Here is a 24,121-nt window from a genome sequence, read left to right as displayed (position 1 = left end):
TCGTCTGGATGAGCCCTAAGTCAAAACCACATCTCCAATGTGTGCAATGTGTGTAGTTCCACAGGGTCTTAGTTCTCTCTCAGTAAATGTCAACAACTGAGCTAGTTGCATCACTATAACACAGACTTCCCTTTTGTTTTGCCCCAAAACATATTTCAGTTCTCTCAGCACAATGAGCACACAGAAGTCCCTAGCCTGGCTTTGAGCATGCCAGTCTTTACAGGTACCATCAGAACGGTTGGTTTTCTTGGGTCAAGCAGAAGTTAAACTAGCCATAGGGAGTTTGGTTTAGTCCCTGCTGGCAGCTACGGTTTTGGGAGTGACAGTTATAGTATGGGAAGCCTGATGCATTGGGTCCAAAAGACATTGCAAAGAGAAGAGAAGACGCCATAACAGCTCCAGAGCAATGTAACAAGGCAGGCGTGTTTAGATCCATGGTGGGCAAACTTTTCTCTTCTGGGCAACCTTCCTGGGCAGTGGGCAGAGCCAAAGGCACAAGTGGGTGGAGCAACAGATGTGACTCTTCCAGAGCTTGGAAAAGTTACTTTTTTGAACTACAACTCCCATCAGCCCCAGCCAGCATGGCCACTGGATTGGGCTGATGGGAGTTGTAGTTCAAAAAAGTAACTTTTCCAAGCTCTGCCTTACCTTTGTTCAGTAGGCTACATTCCAACCATGCAAAAGCCTGTGGTTACTGCCTATACACACACCCTCCATCCAGACAAGCAAGAGGCATTATCATAGTTCAACATATTCCAGCCAGGCAAAGTCACCTGAGGAGGGCGCAGAGCAGGACCAACCAGGGGCATGGTCTGGGAAGAGTCCCAATGGCCAGATGAAGAGGCCTGGAGGCTGCATTTAGGCCTTGGGCCTGAAGTTTCCCACACTTGGTTTAGATGAAATGTGGAAAGAGAAGTAATTTACACCAAATCAACTTTTACTGTGCTTATTTGGTGATGCAGTGGCATGGATTTTTAGAACAGTTTCCAGAAGTTTGTCTCTGTAAAACAAAGATATGTTTGAGGCGGCAATTCCACAGGAGCACAAAAACTACAGGCAGTCATAATGGTTATGGGATACAGTTTCCTGAGAATTTCAGTTCTCATTCTTGAAAAAGCCAACATATACGAGTTCCCAGCCCTTATGATTATGAATGTATATCTGAAAGTGTGTGGGTAATCCCTGCTAAAATCTTAAGAGCCAGAAGAACTGATAAACAAGATTTCCAATAGTTGGAGGAGGGGCTTTCATATCCTTGTCTCTCCTTGGTTTAGCAAAACCTGAATAAATTAAGAAAAATATAAAATTATGCAAGTATTAGCACAATTTATATCAGATGTACAATTCACATTTTCTTGGCACAGAAGGATGTTCAACTAAGTGCAGAATTTTTATTTTTAGCACAGAGTACAATAAGCACTATATATTATGTTTCTGACATTAAACTTTCATGCACTCACCGCATTTGTACGTCATGGTGAACCATAGTTAATGGTTTACCGAGAACATGCCTACCTAGGTTGTTTTGATCTTCTCTGCTAATGCACTGAGGAAATAAACCACGATTCTTTGATTAGCATTTCACTTAAAACCATTATAGGTAAGACAAGAACAAGCCTTGGCTTATCACTATGGTTTGTTTAGATTGAAACAAACCAAAATCCTTTATTCAGCTGCAATGCTGAGGCAAGGATCATAGTTTGTTTCTCCCCAGGACTACTGGTAAGGAGGAAAGATCCCTGTCTTTCACACATAAGAAGTGACTGTGAGCATAAACCTCTTCTCCATCATGCATTCATTGGGCAAGTTTCTGTTTCCCAACCTCCATTTCTTATCCATATTTACTCCCTCTAACAGCAACGTGGGTAGATGAAGTGTGGAAGTTGTGGTTGGAGAATTGATAAGGAAGAAGTGAGTGCTGAGACTGCTGACTGACAGAAGAGGCCTTCTAGGAAAATCTTGGCTTTTGGAAAACAGCCCTCTACCTCTCTCTGTAAATCTCTGCAAAACAGCAGGGGCCTAGAGCAACATAAAAGTGCAAGCTTTCAGCCTGCCAGGAATAAGAGTTAAATGGTGGAAGGGCAACAAGGGGCCTACACTGGGAAGGAGGGGGGTGCTTGACCTCAAATCTCTGAGCTCAATTTCTTCCACATACAACCCACAGAACCCTTTTGACTTCCCATAGGCATCTAGTTGGCCACTGTGAGAACAGGATGCTGGACTAGATGGGCCAGTGGCCTGATCCAGCAGGGCTCTTAAGTTCTTATGAGGATTGCCCTCGTGAAGCTTAAAGGATGGGGGTGATACTTGACTAAGGGAATTGGCCTTGGACACATACTTGCATCCAGTTTCCTCCCCACTTCTGCCTAGCAAAAGCCTCCATATGCTTTAGAGCCAAAAATGGGAAGAAGCTGGCACTGTTATTACTATTATTATTCAAATTTATAGACCACTTCACAGCATAGTCATCAAAGCGGTGTACAAGATAAAAACAGAATAAACAACACAAACCCAAGCGCTAAAAACAATAAAAACAATTCAGCAATTGTACACACACACACACACATTTCAGTTCCAGAAGCTACCACAGGGGTGGCCATCCAGTGCAGAATCTGAACCAGGAATTGTCCAGCTTGGACAGAGGAGCTGCTGTGGGTCTTTTTGGAGTAGGGAAGATGGAGGACATCTTTGAGGACAGCCACTGCTGCTGCAGGCTCCTGGTTTGATCTGGGCATTTCCCAGCAGAAGAGCTACAGGACTGATAGCTCTCTTGGATTTTATTATTAATAAAAAATAAGCAGAAATCCATAAATGTAGCTGCCATTGCAACTATATTTGGTGATCTATTCCCTGATCCAGCACAAAGTAAAAAACTCTCCCCAGTTCTCCACACAGGGAACATACAGGGAACTTGAAGGTGTGAGGAAATGGCCTGGTTAGCATATAACAGCTAAGCTGAGTGTGAATGAACAGCTGTGCTAGTGCACAGCGAGAAAATCATGGCTGTTTCACTCTTCCCCTGCTCCTGTGGCTGCTGTTCTACTGGGAGCTATTCCATGGTTTGGCTAAGTGATATGTCCAAACCCGGGCTCATGGTTTGTCTCTCTCCAAACAATCCAGGAGCTGTAACCAAAATTTGTTCTTCGCTTACGGTTCATGATTCGTGCCCTGGAAAGATTCATACAAAATTGGAATAATGGGCCTAGCTTTTGATAATTTCTGCTGCTGGGGCACTACTGCATTGTGTGTTCAAGCATGAGATGAGAGTCAGCCCCCCTTCTGTTCTTTTTAAAATAGGCAAATTCTGTTGACATCATACTCCTGTGATTGCAGCAAAGAAAGCTATATGATATGAGCATAAAAAGAAAGAAAGAACAGTGCAATGCAGTACAGTGCAGTGATGTAATGTCTATTAACACTCACAGCATAATGCACAGAAGAGAACAATAATGCAGAGAGCAATAACCACCACACAGCATACACACAAGGAAACCAGTTCAGCCTCACAGTATAGTAATTACCACACATTGGGTCCCCAGACATGCTCATCAGCTCACCACTGGTGAGTACTTTTTATTATTATTCTGATAAGATTCCCGCAAGTTTTCCCTTTTGCTGTACCTCAAAGAGGCTCGGAAAGCAGTCTCATTGCTTTCCAAGGCTCAACATGAATCAGAGAATTGGCTCCGGCGAATGGCAAAGGGGATCTGGCGTCTGATCAGTAGCAGAGGGGTTTGCAACACAGTGCAATGTCTTACTGCTTAGCAAGCCTCTCTGGGGGTCAGTGCTTACAGGTTCCAGCCTCTGCACCTCCAGGTCAGAGATGGGGGAAGAAGAGGGGAGCATAATCCCACAATGACACTGGGCCAAAGAGGCACATTAGTGCCTCCAAATCTTTGCATATCACAGGCAAAACCTCACCCTTCCATTCAAGGGCAATCAAAAGTTGTGGACCCACTACCAAAAAAAGAGCAAAAATTGTAATTAGCATCCCAGGAGAAAATACAAAGCACTATACAAACAGCACATAAAGAAACAAGGGTTCACACCTTCCTTCAGACCAATGTACACATAGTGTGTCAATGACACAAGTGGAATACACAGGGAGTTGCAATCACAAATGTGTACCAAGGACCCCTCCAGATATCCTTTCTATTGTGCATTCATGATGAGTCGTGCTTGTGATGGTATTGGAGTAGATGTATGTGCTTTCAATATTGTTTGTTACTGCAAAGATTTTGTAGCGGACAAACTGTTTTTGTTTCCAGTCAGTACATGACCTGTAGCTTCCTGCTGAAATCCAGTAACTTTTCATACCACAAATATTTGGGGAGGCCCCCCCCGCTTTTTTGGTATTTTTGGTGGACAATTTTTAAAAACTATAGTGCAAGAGCATTAGAGAACGACTAATAAAGCAGAATAATGTGTTTTTGTTCTGTATAAATCCACCACTAATGCACAATTACTGCATCAATAACATGTTGCAGAATACACCTGCAAAAAAAACCCCCACCAGTCTAGAGAGGCCCTAACCCTCCAGCAACATAATAAAATGAAAGCAATATCCATGCAAGAGAGTGGAGATGCTGTTACTAATTCACTGAAAGATGAAATGGAAAAGACAACTTAGTTGTGGAACTAAGTTCCCTGCAGTGAACTACACAATTCCCTGCAGTGTGGAAGGATTCTCCATCTGTAGATTAGTTTACTATGTCAGAATGTGAATCTGTAGATCCACACATGACCCTCAATATACCCACTTTACTTATCCCAAGAAGGTATCTAAAAATAGCACCAAGCTGTAAAAATATATAAGATTTGCATTTTCATCCATTTGTTATCTAAGCCCTCTTGATTTTATCTAAATCCATCTTAAAAGTGAGTGTCCATTGGACTGTTGTCTAGAGTAAATACACATTCACACACTTTATACACATAAATACTATATATTTACTTTCTCTGGCCTTTCCTGTTTTTTCTATACAATACAATCTCAACAACAACATGCATAAGCCTGATGGGCAAGGAATGATACCAATGAGTTAAATTGAGCATGACTGTCACTTTCTTTCCATTTTTGTTCATCATTATGTGGGAATTTTAGATTACAAAGCACAATCCTTCTTTACAACCCCTATCACAGTGGTTCCCAACCTGGGGGGCGGGACCCCCAGGGGGGCCATGAAGTAATCCAGAGGGGGCCATGAACAGTAAAGAAATGAATTATTTATTAATTTTTTTAAAAAGTCTTCACTCCTTCTACACTGTCTGCTTTCCACTGCCGCTGCAGATGACACCTCCCCCTTGCTCCAAACAAGAGGGGAGGCCTTTTCTGAAGCTCCAGAGCGTCTTTCAGGCCCACTAATGCCTATAAAATACATGGCAGATGCCAAAGGAGGCTGAGGGTGGAGCTACCAGGAAGAAGAGGGGATTACTATCACTGATTCCCGTCTCCTTGCACTGCCGCTACTGGCAACATCCTTACTTAGAATGAGAGGAGAGGGCTTCTTGTGAAGCAAAAAAAGCAAGCCTGCAAAGAAAGGCTGCTTTCCCCCTTCCTTCCTGGCAGCCAGCCTGCCTCCCTGGGGGGAGGGGGTCACTTTTTTCCCCCAGCTTATAAAGGGGGTCCAGTGCTCATAAAGGTTGGGAACCACTGCCCTATCATATACTTCATGGTTTTGAAGAAATGGTGCATAATGAGGAAAGTTAAATGTGATCAAGAAGAACTTCTGAGGTAGAGAAGTGACCACTGAGATTATACATCCGTCACAGACCAGATTACTCCCTCCATTTCCAGCTATTGCTGCCAGCCCCAGCACTACTATTAGGTGGAGTGAGGTGTCTGCCTGACATGGCAAATGCTGATGGGCAGGAAGCAGATAGAGATGTGCCAGCCTATATGGCCTCCCCTGCACCCCTTTACCTAGCTTTCTGCCCTTGGGTGCAGCAGAGGGGGTCTGTCCCATTACCCGTTAATATAAGATTCAACTACCAGGCTAGTCAGATGTTGTACATGGGATGAGATGTGTCATCATGTCCTTCGCCTCAGACAGCAAAGTGTCTTGCTATTTTCCTTGTATCTGTTAGTTACGTAATATTTATAAAGACAGTTTTTGCCTTTGCAAAGTAGAGAGGATATCCCCACCCCCCAAAAAGCTGGGAGAGAATCCACTTTTCCTTAAGCATCCTGTCCCAGGGTCCGGTTAGTACCTCGCTGCCATGTCAGTGCAACTCTATAAGACACTTGTGTATCAGATACAGTATATCTAATATACAAACAAATCCATGTGATCTGTGCTGCAGATGAGTGTTCATGCTGTCTTTGTCTGGAGTGGTACTGGTGCCAAGTTGTCCCATGCCACATCATTCCTCTTTAAACAGGTGTATTCTGATACACGATAGGTCATCCCACAGAAGCGTCAACATAACCGCAACTGTAGCTTCTTCACAGCAGTAACACAGAGAATCCACGTTTCAGAACCAGGTCCTCCACACACAGAACCAGGTTTCACATGTAGATATCCCCATCACACATGCAAAAATCTGCATTAATGGCCATAGAGCTGGTTGGGTTAGTGTCAATCAGAGTAAAGGCCTATGTTTCCCATGTGGTGGAAGCTCCAATCCAAACACCTGCCAAGATCCAGTAACCTTTTAGCACTCTGGATTCAGGTGAGTCCTGCTGTTCTGAAAATCACACTTCAGCCCTCAGCAGAATGAAACCCGATAGACAATAAGACTTGCCTCTGAGCATGCATGCCTTCACTGGCACGGTTTCAAGCAGGGGGTTTTCTTGGACAAGGAGGGAGCTCATTGACAACTATGGGGTTATTTTTTGGGGGGGTGATGGGTAAATATCTCTCAAGGATATTACCACAAACACAACAACAGGCAAGAAACCCAACTCTGCACTTGTGGAGCCCTTTCACCTCAATGCAAGGTAGACTCAGGTCAAGTCTCCACTTTTACTCACTGATAGTCTGTGTTCCACTCCCAGCACATATAAAGGAGGGTCCAAGTCACTCCACCAGAAGCAACTATAATAAAGGCAAAGAATAACATAGCAAGGCAAATCCAAACAACTCAAGAAAAACAAGACAAGCCACACATTATGTGGGAAGATGTAACTCTTCTGCCATCCACCCCAGATTTACCAGCTGGTTCAGTGGACGAGTGTTTGAGAACTGTGAGAAACCTCTTAACCAAGAGCATCTGCACTGTGTATAGATGTATGAAAGACTCTGAACAGGCATGTGAATTAAAAATAGGCATATAAGATTCAAAACCAGCCATAAACAGTTATGAGGGTTTTTTTAATGCAGAACTTTCCACCCTAGAAAAGCCACCCAAACTTCTCAGAAAACTGCAAGATATGTGTAAACAGAAGACAGGAAGCCTAAAAAGTACATAGTAGTAATGTGATCCCAGCTATAATCTACAAATCTGAAGCACTGGCAGCACAAAACACAATAATAATGAGGTTTAAATGGATTCCATGGCAGATGTCCCAGAGTGATTCGCAGAGTAAAATATCAGAATAAAGTGACACATGAAATCATGAGACATGCAGTCTCCTGCTCTATAATAAGGAGGAGGCCCTCCAATGGATTTTGGATTGTGAGTCACCTACCAATTCTGTCCACTTTGACCTGGAAAAAGTCTTACAGCCTGTTTCAACCTTCTTTAGTCCATAGTAATGAATTCTTCTCTTGCTCTCTGCCAGCATCCTGGTATACTTAGCACAAGACTCTTGTGACCAGCTGCTGGACTGACACCAATCTTTGGAAGAAGTTGCCAGGCAAGACAAGTCCCAGCAAGTGGATTTATTAGTCAGCTCAGCACACAATTTTGGCATGGCCTTCTAGACAGAATACAGCACCACACTAGAAATTTGTTAGAAGAAAAAAAGCCAAAATGTCATGACCCAGATGGCATGGGACTTTCTTAAACCTGGGGTCGGAGTGGAGAACTTATTTAAAATGGGCACATAGGTACTGAACTTCACACACACCGCTTCTAATGGGTTGTTTTTCCAGAGTCCAACACTTAGGGCTCCTCTAGATGACCTGTTTATTCAAGCATTCATCACAATTTGCTTGCACAAAAGCTTACAAGATTAGACTATGTCTAGCATTCATTCTGATTTATTCACGGGGCAGTTATACAACAATGAGCATTCATCCTGATTTGCTTGCAGGGCGTTTATATGTCTTCCTGTTAATCATTCATTCCCTCCAAAACTTTCAGTGCATTTCCCCATCATTTTACTAACCACAAAGAGTCAGGACTTTTTTAATGGATTTGTTGTGCTAGGGCAGGGTAGGGAACCTTTTGGGCTCAACGGACCAGATTCTGAACAGGAAATATCTGCTAACAGTACCTTGCACCTGATGTCACTGTGAATGACAGCAAGGGATTCTGAAACATGGAAGGGGCAGGTGATTCTATCACGTTGGCGGCCCCAACACCCTCTCTGCTTCTTGCTCTGGAGAGCACTTAAATAACTCACCAGTGCCAAACATGCAGCTTAAGAGCTGGGACTGGAAGGTGTCAAGTCAGGTGCTTTGGGGGGGATTAGAAACAAAATAGCTGGAACTGAATATAGTCCAAATTAGCTACACCAGCTACTCCTACATTGTGTGGGAGCCTTTCCAGCTTATGAAACAAGGTAAGATGTTTTTTATTTTCCACCTACAGTCTAGCTACAAAAACAGCAAAAAGTGCAGAGTAGTTTTAGATAGAGTCTCATGTTCTCGATAGCTGGGTATCTACAATGTTTAAGACTGTATTCCATAGGCATTTCTCATCACAAACAAATTGGCTTAACAATTCCCTCTCCCAAAAGAATCCTGGGAACTGCAGTTTTCTAACAGAATTGTCAGTGCAAACACACCAAACTACAATTCCCATTATTCTTATATGAGTTTACAGCGCAGAGACGGCCCACCTTATTCTCTGTGTCGCAGAAGAACCCATACCTAGGACAGCCTCTCTAAAGCAGGGGAAATTCTGTCCACTAGTTTCCTGACACCAAATTCGCCAACCACATGTCTTGGTTGTATTGCCCAAATGGAAATGATTAATGCATATCCTCTCCATCCTTCACACGTACACAATGCAGATGTACCCTATCCCCATAAAATTTCCAACTCTGTCATTCCAGAATCCTAACACATTTGAAACTCACCAAACTGTCTCCAAACATTGCCTAGCTATAATGTTCAAAGAAGTTTAAATAGGCCAACACATATGGCAGAATGAACTAAATGAGCCCCTAAACACCATGACATAATTTTTCAGTGTTCCCAGCCTCTCAAAAAGACAGTACTGTATCAACCATTATTATTGCATCCTACAAAAATTAGTTGTCAAGTCCTCTCCCCTTTCAGTCTTTCTGTCAGCAATGGTGGGCTTTCCACAAAATGGTAAATTAGGGTAACTTGCATAGGGAAATTTTCTGATGCCCTAGAGCAGGGGTGGCGAACCTATGGCACACGTGCCCAAGGTAGCACACGAAAAATTTTTGTTGGCACACCTGGCTCACCAACTTCCTCAAAAGAGACCAGGGTCTGAGAACCTTGTGGGATCTCTTCCTCCCACAGAGGCCTTGTGCGTCTCTGCCGGGGCTCTCAGACAACATACTGTGCTTTCACACGTCCTCCTATAGCGCGGGAGGGGGGGGAAGGGGAGGAACAACTGAAGGAGAAGGACAACCACAGGCAGTGGGAGAGGACAGGCGGGAGGGAAGAAAGGGTGCCTTGGTGCTGCCGGGTGGCAGGAGGGGCCTGAGCCGCCAGCTCAGTTTTGGGGTTCTCTCGCTTTCCTCTTTTCCCCTGCCCCCGACCTAGAGTTGGAAGAGAGCGAGAGGCCAGCAGACTGTTTTTACACCGAGCTCTGGGGAGGTTGCCTGGCTGGTCTAGCCTACGAAGAAGGGACTCTCCAGGGGGTGGGGCCAGAGGAGAAAGACAGACAGAAACCGAGTTTGGACTTAGCCATGAAAGGAGAAGAGGAGACTATGACCTGGTGAGGAGGCTGGTTGGCAGCCTTGTTTTAAGAGCTGCTGCAGTTGCCACAGCCAAACAGCGCAGAGGCGCAACTGGGCAGGAGTGTGGATGCCCCCGTGCTGAGGCAAACAGAGCAAGGCAACTGGCCGCCACAATTCCCTCTTAAGTTATATTATCATATTTTAGTTTATCGGTGAGATATTTCTAAATTGTATTTACCCTTTTCAGCTTGTTCAGAATGTCAGCTCAACTAGCAAAGAAACAAAAACATTATTAATTTTACTTCTTCTGAATTACTAGTTATTAATAATATGTAATTCCTAAGGCTGTCCCATTTTAAACAATTCAAAGAGTTATTGGTGCCTAAACAAACTTCTTTAAGAATCCTTTCAAGCATTTTGTTCTCTTTCTCCATAAAAAAATTGTAAAATACAAATATAATAATAATAAATGAAAATCTGCTGCTCAAAATTACCATGGGCATGCAAGAGAATATTTTAGAATATTATCGCCAATTTGGGCACACACTCTCAAAAAGGTTCGCCACCCCTGCCCCAGAGAGTAATCTAATTTAGCATGTCTATTTTATTTATTTATTTATTGCATTTGTATACCGCTCCATAGACGAAGCTCTCTGGGCGGTTTACGACAATTAAAAACATTAAAAACAAATAAACAAATTTAAAACACATTTTTAAAAAGCAATTTAAAAACACATGCTATAACATATGAAATAAATAGATGAATAACTAAATCCACTCGGCCATTAAACTTTCACTGATCATCTTTACTGCCTGCTGGGGACATAACTTTGCTTTCCTTTTGCGGATGGAACCTGGGTAGAGCCAGTGGTGGTGTAATGGTTAGAGTGTTCAAATCCCTACTCAGCCATGAAACTCTCACTGGGTGAGCTCAGGCCACCCAGTATTCAGAGGTGGTTGACCACTGCCTTCCTCTAAGCCGACGGCACCCAGTATTCCCAGGCAGTCTCCCATCGAAGTACTAACCAGTAATAATAATAATAATAATAATAATAATAATAATAATATCCCACCCTTTCTCCCAGATGGAGCCCAGGGCAGGAAACACTAAAAAATCTTAAAAACAAAAGACTTTGAAACTTATTAAAACAAAACATCTTTAAAACGTATTAAAACATATTTAAAAACATATTTGCAAAAGGAAAAGCTTAAAAAACATCTTAAAAAGCAATTCCAACACAGACACAGACTGGGATAAGGTCTCTACTTAAAAGGCTTGTTGAAAGAGGAAGGTCTTCAGTAGGCGCCGAAAAGACAACGGAGATGGCGCCTGTCTAATATTTAAGTGGAGGGAATTCCAAAGGGTTGGTGCCACAGCACTAACGCTAAAGACTTTAAAATTGCCAAGCATGCCTAATATGTATTTGCAATTTACATGCATTCATGTAAATTACTAATGAACTTACAAAATGGGGAAAAAATTAACAGAAAAGTGGAAGTGAAAAAATTTCCACCTCACATACTTACTTTCTGCTAATCCTACGCACTGTCTTTCCGCAACCAGATCCTGCACTCTGTCTTTCCCCAGTTCTCCACATAGGGCCAAATTATATGTTACATTAAATGCATAGTTTAGCATTACATTATTCTTTTTAAAACTTGTAATAGTAGCCATGGGTATTTGGATTGCAGTGAGTTAAAACAACAACAACACTATTTCCCCTCTGTGCCACGATCGCAGCAGAATTACCACCCTGAAAGGAAACTGCCAATAGAAACTTTCCTCCCATGCCAAAAAGCAGCGGGGGGGGGTCATTTTTGTTGGGATCACCACTTTGGCAGGGAAAATGGGTTAAAACAACTGTGGTAGGGAAAATGCAGAAAAAAGATGCTAACATGGGGAAACGCTGGTTTGGAAAGGGAAGGAGCCTTACGTTCCCTCTGCCAATTACTTTGTATATTAGGAAATCTATTCTAAGAGGAAAGGTGGAAAGCCAGTGTGGTATAGCAGCTCAGAGATATAGACAAGGCCTCAGGAGGCTTAGGTTCAAACCCCTACTCAGACATGAAGTTTACTGGGTAACCTTGGACCAGTCATACTCTCCCAGTCTAACCTACTTCATAGGGTTGTTGTGCGGATAAAAGAGTAGGCATATACACTGCCTTGAGCTTTCTGGAAAAAAGTAAATCTAAGTAATAGTAATAGTAGCACAGAAGTCAATATAAATGGAGCTATATTGGGCATGGCCTTGTTACAGCTCTGCCAAGAGCAGATGAAGGCAAAAACGAAGAACTAGCTTGAGCCAATGAAACTAGCCAATGGCCTTCACTCTCTTCATCCCAATTACCAACAAGGTCCTGTAATATACAGACCTGCTCACGTTTGGGAGAAGTGTGTGAGTCACCCAGGAGATCAGTAACTTGAAATTAATCACAGTGGGCTTCTTGTGACCAAAGTATTTTAAAATCTGAGGCTGTAACCGAAGGTTAAACCACATCTGAGGGAGCACTTGAAAGGACATCAGGTATTAAAAAAAAATAATAATAAGAGGTGCAAGGAGTCATTTTTATCAGGACCGCACCATGTAGGAGGGGAGATTTTTCTCCTAAGGCTAATAGCAAGGGTGGGGGGACAGAGAGAGAGAGAGAGAGTGAGATTTGTTAGGCTCATGGCTGTGGAGGGAAGGGTTAAAACTCCCCTCACGGAACACTACAGATCTGATGAAGATCTGATGAAAAGTAGGGAGGGGGGCATTATTAAACATTTTTAAATCCCTGACATGATTCCAAGTGACCCATTTAGCATCCCTTGGCCTTGTTCAGTACAAGTCCTATGCTGATGATCTCACATGACAGGCAGCTGAGCAGAGGGAGGAATGCTCTGTGGCAGTCATAGGAGCCAGAAGAATGATATAATCATCACCTGTGCATTGCTGTACAAAGTTGCTGCTGCAGATCCTAGACATGGAGTGGAACCTAATGTGGGTGGGGTGATCACACCACCCTAGGCCGCCATGAACTGGTGCCATGGCCAATGACATGAAAGCAATGGCAAAAAATAAAAATAGTACAATACAGCATGCTGCTTTCCAACAGATTCTGCTACAAGATAATGGAATGCCAGCAGAGTAAACAGACATCTGTTGCTTCTCCAAGGGTTGTGTCAGCCAAAAGGGCTTCCCAAGAATTGAAAAGAGCACAAATGCATCTCTGTCTCCCTCTGCATACTGGTGTGTGACTGCCTGCACACAAGGGAGAGGCAAAAGAACATAAGCAGAGCCCTGCTGGGTGTGACGATCCATCTTGCCCAGCTTTCTTTTTTCAAAAGCGGCCAACCAGATGCCTCTGGGAAGCTCACAAGCTGGGCATGAAGGCAGTGCCCTTCCCCTACTTTCTGTTTCCAGCTGCTGAACAGGGGGTCTCCATTTAGCTATGGCTAATAGCTATTGATAGAGCTATAATCCATTAACTTGTTTAAACTTTTTTTATATGAGCCAGTTCCCATGCGTAAAAGCGTGAGTGAACATGTAATCCTAACCCAACGGGTTCACAATCATTTGATACTAGCAAAGTGACCCCAAGGCCACCCTGGGCTCCTTGGGAGGAAGGTTGGGAAATAAATTTAAAACATAGTAATAGCAATAATAAGGCAAAACAGATTCCCCACAGGAGTGAGACTTTGATGATTGCTCTGACTTTTTCCAAATACTGCTTCTTGCCAGCCCATGTTTCCCATCAGATAATTCGCAGCAACTTCTTTTACTTTTATTCACACAGTCAACACCCTTTAACCAATGAACCATTCTGGGAAGCTCATTACGGGCAACATGTACCTATGAAAGTATGGATACTGTGAGAAAGGGATAGGGGCCCCCTGCCAGAAAGCACGCCCTGTGGGAATGGTGTCTGGGCTGTGAAGAGTAGAAGAAAATCTAGGCTCATCCAATCTTCCCTTTATCTATGAACTTTCTAAAGCCAGCACCATTGCGGTCCAGAAAGCAACATGCTACCAGTCTTCCCACTGATGACAGGAAAAAGCTCTTCTCATCCTCGTCCGCAGGATGGAGAAATTTACACACATACAGGAAAAAAACCCAGCAAGGCTTCAAAATGATCCAGGAAGTCACTTCTCCATAAGGTGCTTTCTGGTTCATTCTGAAGCTGTAGAAATGATTGTTGCCCAAGATAAAATAACTAAGAAATCCAAGATAGGGCAGCTGTGACTGGGCAGTAGTGTGTCCACCCAAAAGCAAAAGGTAGTAACAAAGACAGAATTCATGCTCTCTCACACACAGATTTAATATCATGCACACACAAAAAGGTTTTTCTTGAGTATGTGAACATTTTTTTAAAAAATCCTGCTAATGCACATGCAAATAAAATCCAGTGTATTATTTATTTAAAAATATTCATAATACACCCTTCATCCGAAAGTCCCAGGATGGCAATACGTAAACTTCAAAATCAAACAAATATAAAACGAACAATAGGATAAAGCAACCAAAATTAAAAATAAAAAAAATTAAAAGTCAGCAACAGCAATCAGGGCTTACAAATTCCGAATACATCTCACCTTTCCCCAAAAGGTTAAGCAAAGAGCGAACAAAAAGCAGTGTAGTAGTGAGGCACACCTCAGAGGAAAGGCAGTTCCAAAGGCATGGGGCCACTATGGAGAAAGCCCTACCACAGGCCCCAACACCATTAACCTCATTAGCTGTGGGAACCACTAGAAGGTTTCCCTTGCAGATATTAAAGTTAGGAGAGGTTGGTATGGGAAGAGGCATTCTCTCAAATATTTGAGGCCTAGTTCATTTAGGACCTTAAATGCCAACATAAGCACCTTAAATCAAGCCTGGAAGATGACAGGCAACCAGTGCAACTGTATCAGAAATGGTGTTACACGTGAATATCCAGAAGCACTCTGGCCGCCGCATTTTGCACCAACTGCAAAATAATATCCATATTGCAAGGAGATATGGTTGAGGAAGTATAGGTTACATCAGCCCTACAAAGTAGCTCAGTGTTGCTCTACTAATATTGGAGAGCAAGTGGGGAGGAGAGCAGTGTATGACCACCCTGCAGCGTAGTCCAGTGTCTTGATATGTTGGGTTCTTTTTAGAGAAATGTAGTTGCAGAGCTGTTAAGGTGACTGTGACAGCAACGTAGGAGTGGGGAGGGATTAATTGCTTTCTGATTAATTACTTTCCCACCCAGGGTGGAAAAGGGGGGAATTACTCGGGGTGAGTTCTGCTTAAATTTGTATATTCATGTCAAAGATTCAAATCCTTTTGGGTCAAAAAAGAAAAAAGGATGGCTTTTTTATCTGATCTAATAACATTGCTGTCTAGCCTTTCCCAATCGTTTGGTTCCCAGGGGTTGCTGAACTACAACTCCTATCAGTCCCAGTCAGCATGGCCAATGGTCAGGAATTATGGGAACTGTAGTCCAGCACCATTTGGAAACCCAAAGTTTAGGGAAAGGCTGTGTGTAGTCATTAAAAATAAATAACCACAGCACATGCTCTTAGAACGCAGTTTGTTTTTTAACAATTTAATCTTGAATTTATCCAAGCATGGGCACCTGAATCTTGGTTGCTATCAGTCATAATTCACTCTTAACCCACCCCCAGACATCTGAAATACCATGCCTGTTCTTGCAGTGAATTATTATAGCCAGCATGGATTTTTCACATTCCGCAATGTTAAATTGAAAATATCCCCCATGCCATTCTGATGCTTCCCATAAGCACATTTCAAAACAAAACCTTACAAAACTTATAGTCCTGAACTCAGAAATGCTTGCTTAACAACCCTCTAAGTTTTCATGGTGATACACAAAATAGTCAGAGAGAACTGAGAGTTCAAAGTGTAAAACATGAGAAAAAAATCCATACCACTATTGGACTTTTTTCTGTCAGTGGTCTCATAATTTGTTGAAATTAATTAAAAATCACCCACATTCAGAGTACCTGTAATCCTATTACCTTGCCCCATACACTGACCTTCATTTACTGCAGTTTAAAAGCTAAAAAAATGCCTGGCGGATTTTTAATTAATTTAAGAAATTTTACATTGAAGTCTATCATAACATTGGGGATGCTCAGTAAGAACCAACTGTCAGTGTTCTAAAAGCCAGACTCACAGCTTTTTCATTTGGCTAATCAGGGGGCCACATCCAGGCCAGGCCTTTATTTCACTTTAGAGTTTAGACAGTCATGGCTTCCCCCAAATAATCCTGCAGTTTGTGAAAAGTGCTGCGAGTTGTTAGGAGACTCTTATTCCCCTGACAGAGCTCCAGTAGCCAGAGTGGTTTAAAGAGTCTGTCCCTCTTGAGGATTACAGTTCTGTAAGGACAATAGGGCCTAGCAACTCTCAGCATCCTTCACAAACTACATTTCCCAGGATTCTTTGAGGGAAGCCATGAATGTCTAAAGTGAAATAAAGATCTGGTGTGGATGTGGCCAGTGACAGCTTTGGTCTAAATTTGGGTGGGAGACTACACGTGCCTGCTGTAGAATGAAAAGATGGGGGAAACCCTAAAAAACAACGATACTGTTCACAATGTTTTCCTTTGGAGAGGAAAGGGGCTTTCCATCTGCCCAGTGCCTTTGGTGCCATGGCAAAAAGGTAGTATATGTGTAGTTGAATGAATGAATGAATAAATAAATAAAAGAAGCAATAAAGATATAATTAGAAATCAGTATGAATATTTAAATGTGGACATGTCATGGACCACCTGAATGAAACCCGCTGAGCCCTGGACCATAATCTGGGAACGCTTGCTTTAGCCTATTTCCTCATATTTCTGTATCTATCTCTCCTCAAACAATATTTCCTGCTGTGGCTCGCATATTCCTATCTGGCTCCAAATTGATTCATTTTCCTCTATGGCACCTATCAGGGCATCAAGAAAGACTCCCACTGACCTCTGGGTCTAGTCTTGGGGAACTTTTATGAATTTTGGGGTAGGGGAAAACAATGGAGAATCATGAGACTTCTTGGAGGGTTCCATGAATACATAATATAATAAAAGGTCTAAAAGTTCCTTCACACAGGAAGACGACAGACACTATAGCAAGATGTCTCTTTACATAGCTGTAACCATTTCACAGCTTGGATCCCTTCTGGTAAAACTGAACACTTGGAAATAGCGATTTAAATGCATGTTAGAAATCATACTTTATTTTCTATTTTCAGAATAACTAATGCGGCTTCTCTCCCATCTTGACATTTATTTCTACTAGACTACTGACATTCCTCTACAGACTTTGTGCTTGTTTACTGTAAGTAGTAATATGTTTCGGCATATAGCCAAAGGCCTTTGTCAAGTTCATATCCATTCATACCACAGATTAATAATATACAAAATAAAATGCACTTTGGCAGCATACATAAAACTCTGTCATAACTATAAACTACACTTTGGTGTGCCGTCCAAGGGATACTAAACAGAAATAAACAGTTTAAACTGTGTAGTCCAATTCCAGACTGTAAAGTGCATGGAGCTCAGGGCATCATTGCTGCTAGCCTTATAGAAATTGAGCCATGACCGAAGGCCATCACCCAGAAGATGTCACTTGTTGCTAAAGGGGGCTCTACTCAATACCCGTTTGAGTACAAACTTGCTAAAGAAGGCACTGTTGAGTGAGGGGTCCAGGCCAGGGTTAATTTGATTTAAATCATTATTTAAATCACTTCTCTGAAGGACTCAATTTTAATGATTTAAATCACAGTTTAAATCACAGTTTAAATCACTAGTGGGGAAGATTTCATTTAATCATCAGTTTTTAGAAGTACATTGCTGTTTTTTATAACCTTATATTAATACAATACATATTCAGAGATGTGGGTTTCATTAGAAAGTAGGTACACACTAAGCAATTACTATGAACTGTTTTCAGATTAATTTTCATCAAAAATGGGATGATAATTTGGTCATTTTAGTACTAAAGCAGAATGAACTTGTGAAGTCATTCAGGAGATGAACCAGCTCCAACTCTTCAATTAATCGTGATATTTTTGTCATGATATGCCAGAATCACCATCATCACACAGGCTTTTAAATTGTACTAATATGATTGTTTATTCTTCTGGTTTGTTTTCTTCTTCAATAACCAACGACATTAACAAAACATGCACATGGATTTTTGAATGGTTAACTATTTCAGCTTTTAGATAAATGTAAAGTTCTTTTAAAAAATTAGGCAATTTCAACCGTCAACATGAAAAATTTAAAATACTCAGTGGTACAGTTAACCCAGTCTTCTTCTTCACCTTTCTCTTCCTTGTTCATTGCCTGAAAAAGAAATCCAAGCTTTCCTGCTTTTTCAGTTCCCAATTTATTTATTTATTAAATCATTGATTTTCATCAGCCCTGGGTGGTTAAAGGAGCTCTCACTAGATTCCCACATGAAAGGTTTTATATGCAGAAAGTACCTGTTCCAGAGACTATACAAATGACTGATTCTCATATCTCAGAAATGTCTACTCCCATGAAAGGAAGAGATTCTGGAAAAGCAAAGTGAAACCGCAGACAGTGGCTGCTGACAGCAACCGCTCAGTTCCTGGACACATTACAAAATCAAGGAAAGCAGCCTGGGGCACACCAAGAGTCTGGAACTTCTAATGGGCAAAATCACTGCAGCGGAGAGGCTGCCTTGCCAAAGTATTTCCAGATTCCACCTCTAGAGCAAGATCTGGAAGCTGGGGCCAGGGCTGTTTAATATGTCAAAATTTAATAAGAGGATTATTCACAGGGGTAAATGGAATTTGAGGCCCAGCCCTACCAGGCCCAGAACTTCAGTAGCTTCCAAGTTGAGCAAACTGGGAAGGGACAACAACAACACCTACCAATAAAGAGCAACCGGTAAATGACCCAACACAAGAGTGCCTAGTTAATTAGAAGGGCAAGGTAGCCTCTCTCTTTCGCTCTCTCTCTCTCTCTGTCAATTCAGCTGTTTGTTATTTGCCAAGTGCAAATGACACATAGTGACATCACAAAAAGGAATGATCAAGCCGTCCTCTTCAGCATTTAGCTGAGCCGGCAGATGAAGGCCTTGATTGAATCAAGATGGAAACACGCTATTTTTCTCACAAGGGCCCCAGCAATGCTGGGCAGGAGGCCATGGTGCAGACTTCTCTCCAATCACACTGAAAGCCAGTAACCCATGATGCACTGCTCTGGCTGGAAGGATTAGTCTCCAAAATCCTGTACTCTCCAAAGCTAGTGAGGTAGCAGGTGGAACAGAAAGCACAGTGCAGCCTTCTCAACTCAGGCCAACCAGAGATCTGTAGTCACACTGAGATCAGGGTTGGGTAACCAAGGGGGTCTCTCCTCTCAGTTCTAGAAAGGAAAACCACTGATTTGCACTAGTTAATTTCTAAAAAGACAAGTCCTGGAAGTTCAAGACTACTTCTCACAAACCACACCCACTAACCTGGAAATCTTGTTCTCTAATCCCAGATGTTGGAGAGCCTTATGTGGTTATTATTACTTTGTGTGTTCCAGGGCTACACACCCTCACATTGAAAACAGGTTCAGACTGTGAGTTTGGCGAAGCCTGTCTCATATTCAGCCTTGACAGACTGGACCAGGTGATCAGACACCAAAGGTTCTGATGGCAGCAACAGAGTGCCCCTATTTCTTGTTCTCATGATAAAATTAAGGATTCAAAAGCTGAGCCTACCTGCATGAGTGCTAAAAGAGGCATTCCCATCTCTGCCTCTTGGGCAGACACAGGTCACATCCATACCATACATTTAAAGCATAAAGAATCCTGGGAACTGTAATTTACCCATGACAGAGCTACAATTCCCACCCCCTTAGCAAACTACAGTTCACAGAATTAGGGGAGGGGAATAATGTGCTTTAAATATATGGGTGGTTTCTGCATGGAGCTCATAAGTAGCCATCAGCAAGGAGGTAATTTAATGTGACTTTCTGCCTCTCAAACATTGCTACACTTTTTGTTTCCTGGGGCATCAATAAACCAATGAAGAGCCCTAGGCATGCATAGATAGACAGATAAATAGATATTATACCCAGGGGCCTTGTTTATTAAGCAACCTGAGGCTCTAGCTTGATTACTGCACAGGAAGGAAATGCCAGTTGGTGATGGGGCAAACAAACGCCCACAAGCATACTGTTTTCCTGGAGGGATGCCCAGGGCACCTAGAAGTAGGAAGCTGAGGTGTATTACAGAGAACCAAAAGCAACTGAAAACAAGTGTGAACACAGCAAAAATGACAACAAGAACCAAGCTTCTCCTAAGGCTTCCCCTGAACCAGAAGCAGAAGATATTTACATATATGGAAACTACCCAACCACGCTTCCTCAGGCCCTGCAGCCTCCCTGGCAGTGCCATCACAGGCAGGCTCCATAGCCTCATAGCCTTCGACGCCTCTCCATCTGTCTCCCTGGCTTCCTTCACAGTTGCCCATCTCCTTGGAGGCTGTCGGCGCAGAAATACCGAAAACGGCATTTTGAGGTTTCTACCAATCACAGGGAATTACCCTGGGACCCGCCCCCCCAAAAAAGCCCAGTCATAAAAGTAAATCTGCCCCTTGAATTCAAGTCAGAGAAAAGGGAACTTTGTACACATGCTTATTTAAACTTATAACTGTCAGCATGCTAATGTTCTATACTTGCATTGCCAACTGATTTACGGAGAGGAAAGTCTGCGGCTCCCCCTCCCACCATTCCTGCTAGCAACGGGTTTTCCCCTAAAAGGTGCATATATTTAAATCGGTTAACCTAGCATATAGGAATGGACACTCGTCCCGCCCTTCGATGTCACAGTCAACTCAGCGAAGGTAGCCCAACGTTTTCCGTTTGCCTTTGTGAAGTTTTCATTTCCTGGTTGCTTCCCTTTCCGTTCCCACCAACCCTTGGCAGCCCACATCTTGCAGGCAGAAAGCCATGGCCAGAAAAGAGGAATGCGAGTCCGTGGTTGTCTTTGTGCTTCCAAACGAATTCCTGTGGATCGGGTCAGAGCGAGCGTGCTGGGGCGGGGGAAGGAGGCAAATACCAGCGGAGAACGCGACGTTTCGGTGTGTGCGTGCGTGTGTTTTAAACCGATGGGGAAGAATCGGCCGGCAGAATAACAATCTAGTCAAACCCGGGGCATTAAGAAACCCTCGTTAACAAAAGCAACTGCGAGCCAAGGCCAGGGGCAGGAGGGAATCAACCGCCTCGCTCCCTTCCGCGCGCAAACCGCGGCTCTTTTCTTGCAGGATAAAGGGGTGGGGTTGTTTTGGCTGCTAACAAGTGAGTTTGCAGCGGGAGAAAAGGCAGTTCCGGGTAGAAAAAGAAATACGGGGTTGGATCACGCCACGAAAGAAGCCACTAGGGGAGCCGCAGAGAAGGGGAGGGTGGCAGTCCTTTTCTTACCTACATCTGCATTGCAAAACGCTTGTTGCGGATGCACTGGGGAGCAACTGCAGGCGTCGGCGAGGCGGTCCATCCTTCCCAGGAGCAACACGGCCAGCGAGGCCAGAAGGCTCGGGAGCGTAGCGCTCATCTTGCACACCAAAAGAGAGAGAGAGAGAGAGAGACAGGGAGGGAGGTAGGGAAGGATGGCGGGTGGGTGAGATTTCACTGCTCCTGCCGCCTCATTCAGACGCGCGCGCGCGCGCGCCCGCTCAGTCGATCTTCTGAGCTCTACGTTTGCGGCGATCCCGGTAGGGCTTCTTGCGCTTCAAGAACAGGAGGCAGTCCCGAAAGTTTGGCTTGCGCTCGGCCTTCTCACTGGGGCCTGGCAAAGGATCCCGCCGCTGAAAGAAGAGGAAGCCTCGCAGATCGTAGCTGCTCTGCTGCCGCCGCTGCCTTCTATGGAGGTGTTTTCTTCTTCTGGCTTCGGCTAAGCTTGGCTTTTTAATGGGCTCTGGGGATTGGCTGCCCCTCCTCTCCGTGGCACTGGGCCAGAGCGGGCGGCTTGCCTGCTCCTGTCAGAGCTCTTGTTCTGTTCTCTCTTCCTTCCCCTCCGGGTCCGGCTTGGGTCTTTTCTGCAGATCTGAGCGGGCTTTCTTTAAGAACATAAGAACATAAGAAGAGCCTGCTGGATCAGGCCAGTGGCCCATCTAGTTCAGCATCCTGTTCTCACAGTGGCCAACCAGGTGCCTGCGGGAAGCCCGCAAGCAGGACCCGAGTGCAAGAACACTCTCCCCTCCTGAGGCTTCCGGCAACTGGTTTTCAGAAGCATGCTGCCTCTGACTAGGGTGGCAGAGCACAGCCATCATGGCTAGTAGCCATTGATAGCCCTGTCCTCCATGAATTTGTCTAATCTTCTTTTAAAGCCGTCCAAGCTGGTGGCCATTACTGCATCTTGTGGGAGCAAATTCCATAGTTTAACTATGCGCTGAGTAAAGAAGTACTTCCTTTTGTCTGTCCTGAATCTTCCAACATTCAGCTTCTTTGAATGTCCACGAGTTCTAGTATTATGAGACAGGGAGAAGAACTTTTCTCTATCCACTTTCTCAATGCCATGCATAATTTTATACACTTCTATCATGTCTCCTCTGACCCGCCTTTTCTCTAAACTAAAAAGCCCCAAATGCTGCAACCTTTCCTCGTAAGGGAGTCGCTCCATCCCCTTGATCATTCTGGTTGCCCTCTTCTGAACCTTTTCCAACTCTATAATATCCTTTTTGAGATGAGGCGACCAGAACTGTACACAGTATTCCAAATGCGGCCGCACCATAGATTTATACAATAGCATTATGATATCAGCTGTTTTATTTTCAATACCTTTCCTATTATCGCTAGCATGGAATTTGCCTTTTTCACAGCTGCCGCACACTGGGTCGACATTTTCATTGTGCTGTCCACTACAACCCTGAGGTCTCTCTCCTGGTCGGTCACCGCCAGTTCAGACCCCATGAGCGTATATGTGAAATTAAGATTTTTTGCTCCAATATGCCAATCTTTGACAGCTCTCTCGCCTCTCAGTCTGGAGCTCTCCGGTTAAGAGGATGCCGCTCCAGTGGGTCCGTGCAGCGCCAAGCATGCGTGGAGTTCAAGAATTTAAAAAATGAATAGCAGCTAGTAGGGCTGCAGAAGTGTGACTAAAAGGCGTTACCATGCGTTAGCGCCCCGCTACAGAATCAGTCAGAGCTCTTTGCCCACTCACGGATTTCCTCTTCCTTATTCGTATCTCCCCACAAAAATCTATGAACTAATACCAGGTTACTTGAGAGACCGCCTTATAAGTCACTGTGTTCTGCAGAAGAGCCTACCCCCACAAATATCAGCAACCCGCTCCACAGAAACCCGGAGCAGAGGTTTTAGTGTGGCTCAGCCGGTTTTGTATAACAGAATCCCTACTGTCTGTACTTTCCTGAAACAATTGAAGACATTTATTTCCACAAGCTTTTCAGACAGTGCCCCTGGAAAAAGCATTTATGTTAATTCAGGAGAAGTAAACATCTGGGAACAAATCAACTGGTCAGTCAGTTAGCAAGGATCCATCTGGCTCCAGTGACCTCTGGTGCCCGATGTTGCCTTACAAAACGGACCAGCCACTGTTGGCTGGTCAACCATTGTTAGCAAGAACTCCAGAACATACTCTCAAGTGATGGTGCGGAAGCAAATACAGGAAAAATGAACTGACATTTTTCTGAGGAAAAGAGTACTTATCTCCCCCATCTAGAAAAATGGCACTTTGCAGATTTTTCTTCGCATATTCTCCACCATTTTTTGCAGTAGTTGCCATTTTCCTTTCACAGTGACCCAGAATTACACTAGATCTAGGACACTGTGCACAATGCAAAATGGTGGCCAGGCTGCCAACACAGCAGCAGCAGTAGCAGCAGCAGCAGCAGCAGCAATAAAATAAGGAAAGAAGCTGTTCTACTGCCACTGCTAATGGTGAGCTCCACCACTGAGCGGGGAAAATTACTTCCCCTGGAGAAAATCAGTAAACTAGTCCTTCCAATTTCTCTGCTTGGAAGTAGGGTGGAGAACTCCAAGAGGCCATTTGCACACAACACTGGTAGGTATCCTGGCAAGGAGTGCACCCATCTGCCATGCTTTATCTTACCCAGGGCTGAAGAGGAAGCTTGATACCAGCATATCAATGCTGGGAGTTCTGGAAAAATATACAATCCACTTTCATGACTGGGTCATAAAGTGCTTCCAGAT

General features: G+C 43.6%; 1 protein-coding gene across 3 annotated transcripts in view; it reads right to left on the bottom strand.

Annotated features, from left to right (window-relative positions):
* TIMP2 (TIMP metallopeptidase inhibitor 2) overlaps positions 1–21,920 on the bottom strand; it is a 45,737-nt gene extending 23,817 nt beyond the window's left edge. Inside the window, exon 1 of one of the 3 annotated variants that reach the window (XM_061615857.1) lies at positions 21,374–21,920. In XM_061615857.1, coding sequence (XP_061471841.1) covers positions 21,374–21,503 — 130 coding nt within the window. In that variant the 5' untranslated portion in view covers positions 21,504–21,920. Of the gene's footprint in view, positions 1–20,288; positions 20,390–20,737; positions 20,960–21,373 lie in introns of those variants that run through there. The other 2 variants (XM_061615855.1, XM_061615856.1) reach the window with 2 other exon arrangements.
* Positions 21,921–24,121: the final 2,201 nt, after the last annotated feature.

This window comes from Rhineura floridana, chromosome 3 (assembly GCF_030035675.1).
Source record: "Rhineura floridana isolate rRhiFlo1 chromosome 3, rRhiFlo1.hap2, whole genome shotgun sequence".
Taxonomy (NCBI): Eukaryota; Metazoa; Chordata; class Lepidosauria; order Squamata; family Rhineuridae; genus Rhineura; species Rhineura floridana.
The sequence above is the reverse complement of the archived record's forward strand: the minus strand, read 5'-3'. Positions and strand labels throughout refer to the sequence as shown.